This window comes from Drosophila guanche, unplaced genomic scaffold (genome assembly GCF_900245975.1).
Source record: "Drosophila guanche unplaced genomic scaffold, DGUA_6, whole genome shotgun sequence".
Lineage (NCBI taxonomy): Eukaryota > Metazoa > Arthropoda > Insecta > Diptera > Drosophilidae > Drosophila > Drosophila guanche.
The window spans coordinates 8,098,438-8,110,484 of NW_022995745.1; the positions used below are offsets into that span (position 1 = coordinate 8,098,438).

The window sequence follows — 12,047 nt, forward strand, 5'->3', positions numbered from 1 at the left end:
GATTCGCAAGATCTATTGCCTGTCTTTGGCTCTCAGTGACCCCAGAGCCAGAGCTCGACTCTTCGAGCCACACAATTAATGGCCCACCCGACAGACGCAGATTTGGGGCTGGGGGCAACAACACAGTTTACTCAAAATTTATGTGCACAGAATTTTGCACATGTTAATTGCTACAAGAAGGGGCGTAGGGTGCAGGGTGGTGCGTGGTGGGTGGTGGTTGGTGGGGGGTAAACCCTAACGGGTAACGGCTACTCAACGCCATTACTAACGGGCACACCCAACGGGCGCGACGTCATGCCGGTGTCCGTTGACGCCGAAAATGCTGCGCGAACAAAATGTATGGGATAAATTATCGAATTTATTTATTTTCCTTTCTTTCCTTTTTGTTTTTTCTTTTTGTTGTCAGCCCTGTTCCGTGTTACCGTTGGTACCCCGTGATACCCCGCAATAGCATTTGGGCATATGGAATATTATTTCCCTTCAAGTATTTTCGTTTTATTTGGGCACTCGATTTTGCTGTGAGTTTCGTGAGATTTCTCTGCAGCTCAAAGAACTTTTTTAAATATTTCACCATTGCCCCGGCCCTACCTTATGTAAGTCAGCGATTAATGGGCAAATTGTAGTCGAAAAGTTGTTCGATTTTCGATTTTTGTTCTGTTTGTTTACTTGCAAATTTTCCTCTTTAAATTTCGCTTGTAACAATTTTTCATAATTTTGCCGTTGGCATAAATCAGGCAGCGAGAAAGAGTGGACACAGAGAAATAGCTGGAGCGAGAGTGAGGGAGATGGAGACATTTTTCTAGACATTTGTTTTAGGCAGCAGTTTTGCAGTCACCGCACACACACACACATTTCCCCTCCGCCCCGACATTCCTACGCTTTGCCATGCTGTTCTCTATTCTCCTCTATGGTTTATTCTGTATTTTTCTACTAACAAAAGCAAACAAGGACTACAAAAAAAAGGGGACTAAGGCGAGAGAGGAGGAGAGAGTGCGGCAGGTGCGGGGTGCAGGAGGGGGTGCTGGGTGGAAGAAGCGTAAGCGAGCATGAGCGACGATGTCTGCCACAATTACGACAGCAACAACAGCAAAACCCACTTCGGTCGTCGTTCTCGTTGTCGGTTATTACCGTTACTCTTTGGCGTCTTTAATTAAGGCCTGGCCAGAGGAGGCGCTGCGGCCAGCGGGAGGATGGGAGGTGCCCATGATGTGACAAGGAGACAGGTCGCAGCAGAGAAATTGTAATTTGTTTGTAATTAATATTCCGAGCTTTTATTTATACACTCAGCGAAATTCAATTTCCATGTGCAGTCAGTGGGTGCGGCATGGATGGATGCAGGTGGAGGAGCGGCCACTCTGCACGGAGGTAACATGAAGGTCGATCAGATCATTTCAGAAGGAAAAGTGTGGGAAGCAGGACATGGGATAGACTCGGGAGTACGATTCGGTCAGAAATTCAACTTCAGTTCGATTCAAAAGGATTCCCCGAAGAATTTCGAGCTTAAATATATTTTTATTTGTCGGGCTATCTGGGTACATAGTGCCGCTCCTCTTGAGAACCCTCAAAAAGATCCAAAATGTACCCAATTATTGTGCAACACTCAACGGTCACACCGCACACACACAATGGGCAAAATAATCAACGAACATCAAACCACCAACGCACACGATCATCGGGATTGACCCCCCTTCCCTCCCATTCTCTAGTGGACTCACCTTTGCGGGGGGCGGCAACGAGCACTCAAGTGCGACGCTGCCAACTGTTGGTTAACGGTTTCTCTCTGCCTCTCCTGGCTCTGGGTGGATAACAATGGCAGAGCTAACGGAATCGGAATCGCTCTTTCACTTTCGTTACGTTCGTTTTGCTTTTGGTTTTGGTTTATGATTTATTGTGTGATTTATGTGCACAAATTGTATGAAACACGCATATTTACACTAATGCTGTTGGGTGTCCTGCTGCTGCTTATGCTGCTCCTGCTCCTGCTGCTGCTGCTGCTGCTGCTGACGGGCACGCCGCTTGCACGTGGCGGCGTTGGCTTTGGCTACCGCCGATGACCGCATGGCTATTTGTCCCTATACGATTCGCTCTTTGGGCAGATCTCGATTCGCACTTCTCTCGCACAAACACTCAAAAAAAAAACTGTCACAGATTTGGTTTTTGGATGTTTGGTTGTGGGTTTTATTTTTGGCACAAATGTCGCGATTTTGGGTGGACCTCCGCTCTGTGTGTTGTCGGCTGTTCGATTTGCTCGATGTTTTTGGGGCTGTTTCGTTTTTCGTCCGCGCAGCATCCGTTGGGGCTTGGATTTGGTAAACAATTGTACACTAGCGAGCTAGTTAGTAGGAGCGGGAGCTTTCAAAATCGGCGAAACTTGTGCGAAAATGCAAGGTGTGGACCACATGTAAAACGTCACAACAAATTCCTGGGCAGCAAGGTAAATTACACCCTGCGAGTTCAATCCTCGAAAGCTCACGTCCTATTGGAGAGCTTTCAGTAGGGTGCGAGAAGGATGAGGGCCTTAAAAAAAGTTCGTCCTATTTACCTGTGATGCCATACCTTGCCATGCTCCTTTCATAGAGATGTTCAGGTGGGGAATTTGTTCTCTCACTTTCTCTACTCCTTTTTGCGCTTCAAATATGAGTACAAAAATTCCCAATAAAAATATACCAAAAATGATACACTATAGTAAGGGTCTTTCTGTACTCTATTTCCATCAACTAATATTAAAATTTTGATGTTTATATATCTATCGAAATACATTCCAGGTATCAATAATCTGCAAATTTTCGTTAAGAAAGCTCTCCAATACAGATTGTAGTCCAGTACTAAATGTGGCACCCTACATCGAACACACTCTGCAGCTGGAATTAGCTATGTGCTTACAGCCACATGTTGAGTGTTTCCAGCAAAATGCAGTGTTAACAACAGCAGCTGCCAGTGTGTCCACACCCTGTACAGTAGCGGAACCAGTTCTTCGCTCATAAATATCACAGTTGACAACAGGGCAAAAAGTTGGTAATTTTTAAATTTAATTTTCAAGTTTTATGACTAAGTTTCCAAAACAGCGTTCTGAAGTGGGTTAAGTAAAGCTCGTTTTCCTTTCCAGTATATTTTGGTATATTTCCGAGGGTCTCACGGTATATTTGATCAATAAACCCCCGCTGTCACACTGACGACCAAAACTACGTGGCTGAGAACGAGCTGGCAAAAATAACAATTTACTGGGCATAAAACCAAGAAACTCGAATTAACAAGATGCAACCGATGCTCGCCAAGCTGCTGCTGACTTTGTGCGGCCTCTGCCTGCTGGCCACCGCCGGCCAGGGCTTCATAGTCGGCGTAGATGCCCACAACGAAGAGTGCTTTTTCGAGAATGTCGAAGGCGGCACCAAATTCGGTGAGTGGCAGGCTGTCCCCTAAATACTTAAGAAACATAACCATTGATGCGGTTTTGTTGCATGTTGCACAGGCGTTACGTTTGAGGTAATTGATGGCGGCTTCCTGGACGTGGACATTAAGATCAGCGGCCCCGAGAACCATGTGATGCACGAAAGCGAAAAGGAGTCGTCCGGCAAGTACACGTTCGTGGCACCCGCCAAGGGCACCTACACGGTCTGCTTCAACAACGAGCGCAGCAGCATGACGCCCAAGCTGGTCATGTTCTCCATCGATGTGGGCGAGACGCCGCAGCGTGCACCGGGCGCACCCGGCGAGCAGGAGGTCGGCCACACCAAGCTCGAGGACATGATCCGCGAGCTCTCGGGCACACTGACCAGCGTCAAGCACGAGCAGGAGTACATGCACGTGAGTCTTTGCCGTTTCCCCTCATTCCCTCTTCAGCAAAGCCAATAATTTTTCTTCACCGATGTCCCAGGTGCGCGATAAGATCCATCGATCTGTGAACGAGAGCACCAACTCCCGTGTGGTGTTGTGGTCGACCTTCGAGGCGCTCGTACTCATCCTGATGACCGTCGGCCAGGTCTACTATCTGAAGCGCTTCTTTGAGGTCAAGCGCGTCGTGTAAAAAAACAGAAAAAAACGAGGAATGGAGCGTAGCGCTGGCATACCACAGCGGGGGGGGGGTTGGGGGATTGTGTGGTGGAAAACTAGCTGTGTCTCAGTCTAATTTAAATGAATGTTTAAAAGCCTTTTTGTAATAAACCTTCTCAAACAACAACAAAACACTAAAAATATGCAAATTTCGTTTGCCTGGAACCCCTCCCCACCACCGCCGCATGAACTTTCCAGCACTGCAGACAACCAACAGCTGTGTGTGTGTCAAAATGCTCGTTTAGCTCATACGCTCTTGTTGAGGCTGCAGCATGAGTTTTCCCATAAGTTCCTGCTAGACAAATAAACTTTCGAATTATGTTTACAAACAATAATCCCTTGCAAAAAATTGCATTTGATCTGCCTGTTGTGCGCTTTCCAGCACTGCTCCAAACAGTTGCACAGCTGCTGCTGGCCAGCAGCAGTAGCCTTGTCCCCAACATATTTCGGGTTGATAGTGGCTCTGCCAGCCGGATATGAGGCTGCGGTCATTCGTGCGAATTAATCATCAGCTCAAATCTGTTTTGCACGCTCTGTCGATGAGTCGTGTCATGGGAAATTCTGATTTCAGCGAAAGACTGACCTGGCCAAAGGCGCAGCCGACACTGCCCAGCACTGTTTTGGGGAAGGGGCTGCTCGACGAGTGCCGCCAGCTGGCGAAGCCCCAGGTGCCGGTGAGTCTGGAAAAGTTGATGACCCTATCGGATGGCTTTCCCGTTAAGGTAAGCGAGTCCCTGCGAAGCTCCCCGTCACTCAATAACTCGACATTAATCTCTAATCTCCAAGTTTGGGACCGACAACTGCCGTGCGAGGACGCAGCCGGTGGGCCGCTTCGCGAATATCATGCAGCAGGTGGCCTCCGCCTATCCGGTGATACACGAGCGCACGCTGCTGCTGTACATTGGCTTCCTGGAGCACAAGCTGCAGTTTGGCAACAGCCGGGAGCGGAGCTTGTACCAGGGCATGTCCCTGGTGGCCTTTGTCCAGCGGTTGCTGAGCAAACGGTGCGTTTGGTTCTTCGACAGCTCCGACTCCTATCGGCTGATGGACGGCAGCCAGGGCCACGAGGGCTTCGAGGCGGTGGGCAGCGAGCAGGAGGTGCCGCCGCTGCTGCTGGCCGATGTGCTCAGCTACGACGAGATCAAGCTGTCGGCCCTGCTCTACGTGTCCACGCACTCGGAGTTCATCAACAACGGCAACCGGTGCAATGCCGGCGAGGTGACCCAGGACAAGGGCAGCATCGAGCGCGAGGGCGTCATCATGGGCCTGATCGGCGCCCGCTTCGAGCGACCCAATGTGATGGAGTACCAGGACATCATCGTCTCGCCCTCACAGAACATCGAGGCCAATGGCTATGGCAGCGACGACAGCGCGACGCCCAGCCGCGCCTCCGACTACCGGCGGCTGTGGCGCCAGTTCTACGAGGAGCCCAGGGACTTCCAGTACACGGAGGTTGCGGCGGATGGGAAGCGCTTCGCGCGCGTCGGCCCCGGCTGCCTCATCTTTGATCAGTTGATCATGAAGAAGCGCTACGCCATCAGCTTCGACACGCTGCTGCTGGAGGCGCAGGGGCGTGCAGTGGCCGCGGGGAAGCCCGCGTACATCCATGTCGTGGGCATCGGGCTGGGCGTGTGGAAGATCAGCGAGCAGCAGGAGCAGCTCTTTCTGGAGTCGTTCGAGGAGCGGCTGCTGGCACTGGGCGATCGCCTCAGCCACATTGCCGTGGTGCACTTCTCCTGGTTCCACCTGCAGCGTGTGCGCAGCCTGCACGACGGCGCCACCATGCCCCACTCGGGCATCCGCATACGCATCTCCAATCGCAATCCGGCTGACAAGCTGCCGACGGAGAACATGCTGCCGGTGGTCACCTATGCCTGGGATGGCAATGCCCTGCCCGGCAATGAGTTTTGGGCGGTAAGTTCAAGTCTTTACTCCCACTCCCGTACCCTTTGGCGCGCTCTCTCATTGCTTTTTGCATTTTGCAGGGCAATTTGGTGGGCACCAGCGACCCGGCAGCCGCCTGTTCCACACTCATCACGGAGCTACAGAATCCGCACATCAATGTGGACTACATGTGTGGCCAGAATCTGCACATTGCCTCGCTGCAGCACGGCCTGCTGCACATCGGGGAGTACGCACGACGCGTGACAGCCACCACTGCGGATGCGTAGAGTCTAGCCCCAGCCCACCATGCCAACTTGCAATAAACCCCCTAAACATCTTTTATTTTTAATTCAAAACCCGCCATTCGGTGACTGTTTGCTCTCTTAATATTTACGCAGAATCTGCAGCGCGGATGTTCGCAAAACAATTTGAGTTTGTTAGAAAATTTGACCATCCTTCACAGTGTTCTTGATCCAGGAAATACCCTGAAGATGAAGTTTTCAACCAATCTTTAAGTTTCTTCAACACAACTAGACTTTCGCACAGTGTAATTAGTAGTGCCAATTGCTGAGCTCTGCTTAGATTATGTTTAAATGATAATTAGAGCTGGAGTCCGGTTCTGTTATTTGGAGAGCTTGAGGCTTGAGTCATCGTAAGCCACGCGACAATCAAATATCTTCTTATTGTTTATTTATGCCCATACCCCGAACTCCTTCCCGACTCAAGCGCAAGTTCCTTGGATCTGCAATTTCAAGTGGTAAATGAATATTTTTGGGGCTTCAAGTTAAGCCAAACAAAGCTCTGGCACAGGAAATCGGATGTTTACATTGAGCAAAGGAGAGCGCCACAGCTGCTGCTTCAACTTTCTGCTAGTCTGGGCAACACGAGTGGGGGGAGCTGAGTGCGCCAGGCAGGTGCAGCCTCCGATACGGGAGCTGGCTCAGCGGCTGCTTCAGTGCTTCGAATTTCAAAGCGATAACTATGGATTTATAAACATTGAGCGCAGATCAGTGGCTGCTCCACTCTCAGGGATATCCATGTGCGTTCTGCAAAAAATAAACAATCGCTTCGAACTTCAAGCTGCCAACTGATATTTCCGCGTGAAGGGGAACCCTTTATCTAAGCAATGAAACTCCCCAGAATTGCTGACAGCATTTACTTCGGGGTGCTACTTGAATTGACCCACATATAGGCCTTGGGACAAATGGGACTCTCGGGGCCCGCATTTCAATGAGGAATAATAAACAATTTGTGTGTGGTTTTTGTTGTTATTGATTTCGTTTATTGAAATTGAATAGAATTACTTATTATTGGGGCTGTCAAACGACAGAAATATATTATGATATTATTGTATATAGATAGCAACAAGTAACACAAAATATTTGTTCTTTCCATGCTGTCCGTTAGTCTGTCCGCTGCTTATCGTCTTTTGCTGCTTCGCTAGATTTGTCTTTGTTTTGGTAGAGTTCCCACGGGCGCACACAATGCAGCTCAGATGTACGTAGGTTTTGTTGTGTGTTTGTGTTTGTGTTTGGCATTCTGTCATATTCCATTTAAATATTAAAAATTATCATATGTGAATGTTTGTGTGTGTGTGTGTTATATATAATATATATATATATATATTTAATTAATGCTTAAACAACTTATGAAATATATAAATCGCCCATTTCCTTTATGGTGTATACTTTCGGAAACATCATACTCGTATATCGAAAACAATGATATAACATTCACAACAATTTCTGTGTTTATTTGTTCAACTATAATATGATATTAATATTAATATTATTATTATTATTATATGGGTTTCCATACACTATCAACAATACACTCACGGTACTCCCCCCCCCCGCGCGAGCACCCGGTAACAGCATCAATCAGAGCAGAGCACACTCTGTCGCTCCCTTTTATCTTTGAGTTTGCAGCACAAATTTATATGTACAAATGGGGCGTGGGTGGCACGTACATACATGTGCATGTATATATATATAATATATATCATTAACAAGATGGTATATAGGTATATTCTATTTGTATATATATAAATCTGGTAGTATTTTGCTTGGGTTTTCTGTAGGTAATTAGTGCGAGAAACAGTGTACGTTACGGTATTAAAATCGAATAAACACGAGCACACAAAATGTAACAGTATATATTCCATCACGGTGTATGGCCTTACAAATAGATCTATGCATTTTGTTGTATGAGACAAGGTATGGTATGGTATGGTGTGGTATGGCTCTAGTCAAAAAGGTAGTTAAGTTGGTAGTTTAGGCATAGGATAACATTATATAGGATATACATATAGTATGATGAAGGGGGGTATAAATGGAAAAGGTGTTTGCTTAGGTGGCTAAAGGCTGCATTTATGGCAACAACAGAACCAAAAGTTGTATGTGCAAATGAGTGAGAATCCTTCAAACATTAAACATTATTTGTTATCTATAATATAGAGTTGAATCTGCAATATTTAACAAGAAAAATCACTTGTCTTTCCAATTGTTTATTGTTTCTTTGGAGGATGCTCTGTTGCACGATGTCGGACCCCTATCCACAAACTACTCATCGTAGTCGGCTATCATGAGGCCGCGCTTGCCAAAAGCGCTCATGCCCATGCTCATGCCCATGCCCATGCCCATGCCCAGTCCCATCTGGTGTGGGCCACCGTCTATGCCATCGAAGAGGTCACTGGTAGCGGAGCTATTCAACGAATTTAGCGTCACATTAAACGATCCACCGCCACGGCTGTGGAAGCGTTCCTGCAGCTCCTGTTGTCGCTTCAAGCTGTTTAGCTCATCCCGCAGCGTCTTATTGGTCACACGCAGCTTGTCCGCCTCACGCAGGCCCTCGCGTAAGCTACAACAAAAATATTTGATGCACTCTCCCTTCATTCTGCTCGCCGCCTCTCTCTCTCTCTCTCTACTCACTTGTCAATTTCGCCCTGCATGCTCTTGATGTACTCACAGGCCTTGATCAGTATCTGCGACTTGGAGTCGTTGGGCGGCGTTCGACCATTGGCGCTTTGGTTTACTCTGAGGCCGGGACTGGTGCTGGCCTCGCTGGTGCTCGAACTGAGACTGATGCTCACCGACTCCATTAGCCCATTGCCATTGCCGTTTGAGTGCGCTGGCCGGTAGCGGCTGCCCTCGGTGGGCAGCATCTCCTTCAGCTTGAAGATCCAGCAATTGATTTTGTCGCGGCGTCGACGCTCCACCTCATTGTGTGTGGCGCGACGCTTGTCGTCGCGTTTCTTGTACGCATCCAGCTTGGCGGTGGCTGCTCCTTCGACTCCTCCTGCGCCCACATGCTCCTCCACCAGTTTCAGAGCTCGCATTGTGCTCGTCGATGAGGCTGCTGTTGCAGCCACTTTGGCTATCGTTGCGGCCGCATTGGACTTCTGAGTTGGTGCTGCTTTTGTCTCTGGCGTCGCAGTGGAGGAGATGACACTTTTGGAGGGATGCCCGCCGTTGCTCACGTACAGTATGTTCGTGGATGAGGTGCAGAGTTTATTTACAGTCAGACCACAGCGATCGCTCATCGCGTCCGGCTCCAGCTTGATGGTTGCCTTTGCTGGAATGCTCTGCCCTTGAATGTGGCTCTGTGTCTGCGTCTGGGTCTGCGTGTGGGTGTGGGTGTGGTGGTGTCCACCCAGCTGGATGGGCGCACTGATGGTGGTGTCCTTCACCAGATATATCTCACAGCCCGTGGGCAGCTGCAGATTGCTTGGCAGCAGCGAGTTCAAGTCCATGTCGGGCTCCTGCTTGATGGCGTAGTACTCCTGCGACTCATCCGAGTTCTCGTCACCGCAGATGGTTAGGAGGATCTGGGCGCCGCCACTGCCATTGCCGCTACTGGTGAGGAACAGGCTCTGGCCGTTGCCAAACGAACTGGCCAACAAAGCATCGGACAGGTCGCTGCCAGCGGCACCCCCAGCACCCATCACAGTGGCCGATGTTGTGGTCGGTGTGGCCGATGCAGCTGTGCCTGCGAGATCCAGCCCCAGGTCCAGGCGTTGACGTTTCTTGGCGTTCATGGCGTCCGCGCACGTTCGACTGCCGTCATCTGGCAGGCAACGAAATAATCTGCTCGCGTTTCCCTCTCTGTGTGTGCTCACTGCAGCGCCCGGTTCACGTAACGGTACCTCTAATCGGGTGGGCAATCGGATCGGATTGGATTGGATGAGATCGCTCCAATTGGAGTTTTTGGCTCTCAGGCCCGAAGCGCGCTGGCTGCGAAGTTGCACTGCCGAATGCCTGCCTTTGCTGGACCTGGACCCGTTGCTGCCTGCTTCCCGGATATTAACTGCCGCGGTGGTGTTTGGCCACCAGGTTCTTCGCGATTAGAGGGCTCAACGGCGACTTTTTACGCATTTGCGTTGCCATTTATCCACACCAAATTTCGTTAACAACACCGATTGTTTGGGCTTCATTCAGTGGGACCGCGGAGTTTTTCGATACAATATACTGTCTTACCCTGCCAAATATACCGACATATTCCTTCTCATTTTCAAAATATACAGTGTATATTCCGTTGAAAATCATATTTCTTAACTTTGATATTCGATTAAATATGACAAGCTATTTGGGACTCTCAGCACTCAGCATGTAATTGTATCCGATTGATGGTTTAATTTTCTACAAGATTGGTCAAAATTAAACCCTCTTCCTTATTGGAATGTTTATAAATACCTTAAACTCCTGATACCTTTTTATGAAAAAAAAACTCGACAAAAATTACCTTTCTTACATGGTAACTACACGGTGAATGCTCGTCAAATCATACTGATTTGAGGCCTTGGTGTGCAACTACTTGTCTTCGCCACTGTATCTATTGTGTATATCGATATATATCAATATATAAATACAAATATATTTAACAATTATCCAGCCGACCGGACCGCCCGGGAAGAACCAGCCACCGCACACCCAGACTTCTGGTTAGGCCTGAAAACCTTGACTTCCCCGATGGCGGCCCAAAGTAATAATAAGACGACAGCAGCTGGTTCAGGATACGGACACGGTGCCGGCTCGGGCATTGGCGGCTCCTCGAAGCTGTCCCTCTGCCTGATACACTTCGTGTTGGCCATCAGTTCGGGACTGGGACTGAAGCACAGCATTGGCCGCTATGCGCAGGCAGCCTTTGGCATATTCTTTGGCCACAGCCTGCTGTGCCTGCTGCGGCACACACACCCCAATCCGGGCGCAGTGCAGCGTCTCATCTGCGACAAGTCGCGCCGCTACGCCTCGGTGCTCTTCATCACGCTCATCATTGGGGAGCTGCAGCAGCTGAACAGGCAGCTCCAGCTGGGCACGATTGCCGGCGCCGACTGGCAGTGGATCTCCCTGATGCTGTGGTCCACCACGCTGACACTGGCCATCGGCAACCAGTGCCTGGGCGGCCGTAGCGCCCTCGGTGCGAAGATCGTTCAGCTGGATGCCGCCAATCTGGGCCTGTGCGTCGTCTGGAACATCTACTGCCTGTGGCACATTGCCATTGTCGATGAGTTCTGGTGGTCGCTCGGCCTCGCTCTCCTCGTGCTCATGAACCACTTTGTGCTGTGGCGCCTGCCGCTGCAGTTCAACATAACCCAACTGGAGGTCGGCACCGTGGGCATGTGCTTCTCCGTCATCTTTGCCATCAATGCCATACAGGAGCAGCTGGATGCCAGCTGAAGGCCGCTGCTTCTGCCCTTGGATATGGATATGGCTCCAGGTTCTACGCTTAAGGTTTCCCATTGATTGGGATTTGTTTGTGTTTTTGTGTATAGTTGAAAATAAATCATCAAATGATTTGCATTTTTCCAACTTCCTGCGCTCTTTTAGCACTCCTGCCCCGAACTGTCGCTTTAAGGGACATTGGGTACCATCCAACAGCTGATGCAAGGAACCCCCACTGTGGCTGGACTTGGCTAAAGGCCTTGATGCAGTGCCACAAAAGTCGTTTAAAAATGAATTGCGGGAGAGTGCGAACTATAAGAAAATGAAATCAAAAATGGTCCAAAATATATTCCAACAATATTGAACGTAATCTATAGAGTAGATTCGGGGAATTACATCAATTAAAGTGTTGCCCCAAAGGGAGACCGAACCGAACGATATCCGAGTTCCTCC

General features: G+C 49.2%; 5 protein-coding genes across 5 annotated transcripts in view; 3 read left to right on the forward strand and 2 right to left on the reverse strand.

Moving 5' to 3' along the window:
• Positions 1-2,324, reverse strand: part of LOC117581220 (TWiK family of potassium channels protein 7) — a 45,421-nt gene extending 43,097 nt beyond the window's left edge. The window contains exon 1 of the mRNA XM_034268198.1: positions 1,716-2,324. The gene's annotated coding sequence lies outside the window, so the exon portion shown is untranslated. The remainder of the gene's footprint in view (positions 1-1,715) is intronic.
• Positions 2,325-3,173: 849 nt separating this feature from the next.
• Positions 3,174-4,182, forward strand: LOC117581625 (transmembrane emp24 domain-containing protein 2). The gene is made up of 3 exons (XM_034268993.1): positions 3,174-3,397; positions 3,470-3,804; positions 3,875-4,182. The coding sequence occupies exons 1-3, from the start codon at positions 3,256-3,258 to the stop codon at positions 4,022-4,024; spliced, it is 627 nt and encodes a 208-aa protein (XP_034124884.1). The 5' UTR covers positions 3,174-3,255; the 3' UTR covers positions 4,025-4,182.
• A 264-nt stretch (positions 4,183-4,446) lies between these two features.
• Positions 4,447-6,290, forward strand: LOC117581617. Its single transcript, XM_034268979.1, has 3 exons — positions 4,447-4,772; positions 4,837-5,964; positions 6,036-6,290. The coding sequence occupies exons 1-3, from the start codon at positions 4,527-4,529 to the stop codon at positions 6,219-6,221; spliced, it is 1,560 nt and encodes a 519-aa protein (XP_034124870.1). The 5' UTR covers positions 4,447-4,526; the 3' UTR covers positions 6,222-6,290.
• A 1,398-nt stretch (positions 6,291-7,688) lies between these two features.
• Positions 7,689-10,367, reverse strand: LOC117581619. Its single transcript, XM_034268982.1, has 2 exons — positions 8,865-10,367; positions 7,689-8,793 (listed from the first exon to the last, which is right to left on the reverse strand). Exons 1-2 carry the CDS (start codon positions 9,968-9,970, stop codon positions 8,496-8,498), a joined length of 1,404 nt encoding a protein of 467 aa, XP_034124873.1. The 5' UTR covers positions 9,971-10,367; the 3' UTR covers positions 7,689-8,495.
• A 413-nt stretch (positions 10,368-10,780) lies between these two features.
• On the forward strand, positions 10,781-11,741 carry LOC117581622. Its single transcript, XM_034268985.1, has one exon. It carries the CDS (start codon positions 10,902-10,904, stop codon positions 11,607-11,609), a length of 708 nt encoding a protein of 235 aa, XP_034124876.1. The 5' UTR covers positions 10,781-10,901; the 3' UTR covers positions 11,610-11,741.
• The last annotated feature ends 306 nt before the right edge of the window (positions 11,742-12,047 follow it).

Coding starts and splice junctions, on each gene's coding strand:
- LOC117581625 (XM_034268993.1), top strand. CDS start 3,256: ATGCAACCGATGCTCGCCAAGCTGCTGCTGACTTTGTGCGGCCTCTGC. Junction 3,398..3,469: donor CGAAGGCGGCACCAAATTCG/GTGAGTGGCAGG, acceptor CATGTTGCACAG/GCGTTACGTTTGAGGTAATT. Junction 3,805..3,874: donor ACGAGCAGGAGTACATGCAC/GTGAGTCTTTGC, acceptor CCGATGTCCCAG/GTGCGCGATAAGATCCATCG.
- LOC117581617 (XM_034268979.1), top strand. CDS start 4,527: ATGAGGCTGCGGTCATTCGTGCGAATTAATCATCAGCTCAAATCTGTT. Junction 4,773..4,836: donor CGGATGGCTTTCCCGTTAAG/GTAAGCGAGTCC, acceptor CTAATCTCCAAG/TTTGGGACCGACAACTGCCG. Junction 5,965..6,035: donor CCGGCAATGAGTTTTGGGCG/GTAAGTTCAAGT, acceptor TGCATTTTGCAG/GGCAATTTGGTGGGCACCAG.
- LOC117581619 (XM_034268982.1), bottom strand. CDS start 9,970: ATGAACGCCAAGAAACGTCAACGCCTGGACCTGGGGCTGGATCTCGCA. Junction 8,794..8,864: donor ATGCAGGGCGAAATTGACAA/GTGAGTAGAGAG, acceptor TTTTTGTTGTAG/CTTACGCGAGGGCCTGCGTG.
- LOC117581622 (XM_034268985.1), top strand. CDS start 10,902: ATGGCGGCCCAAAGTAATAATAAGACGACAGCAGCTGGTTCAGGATAC.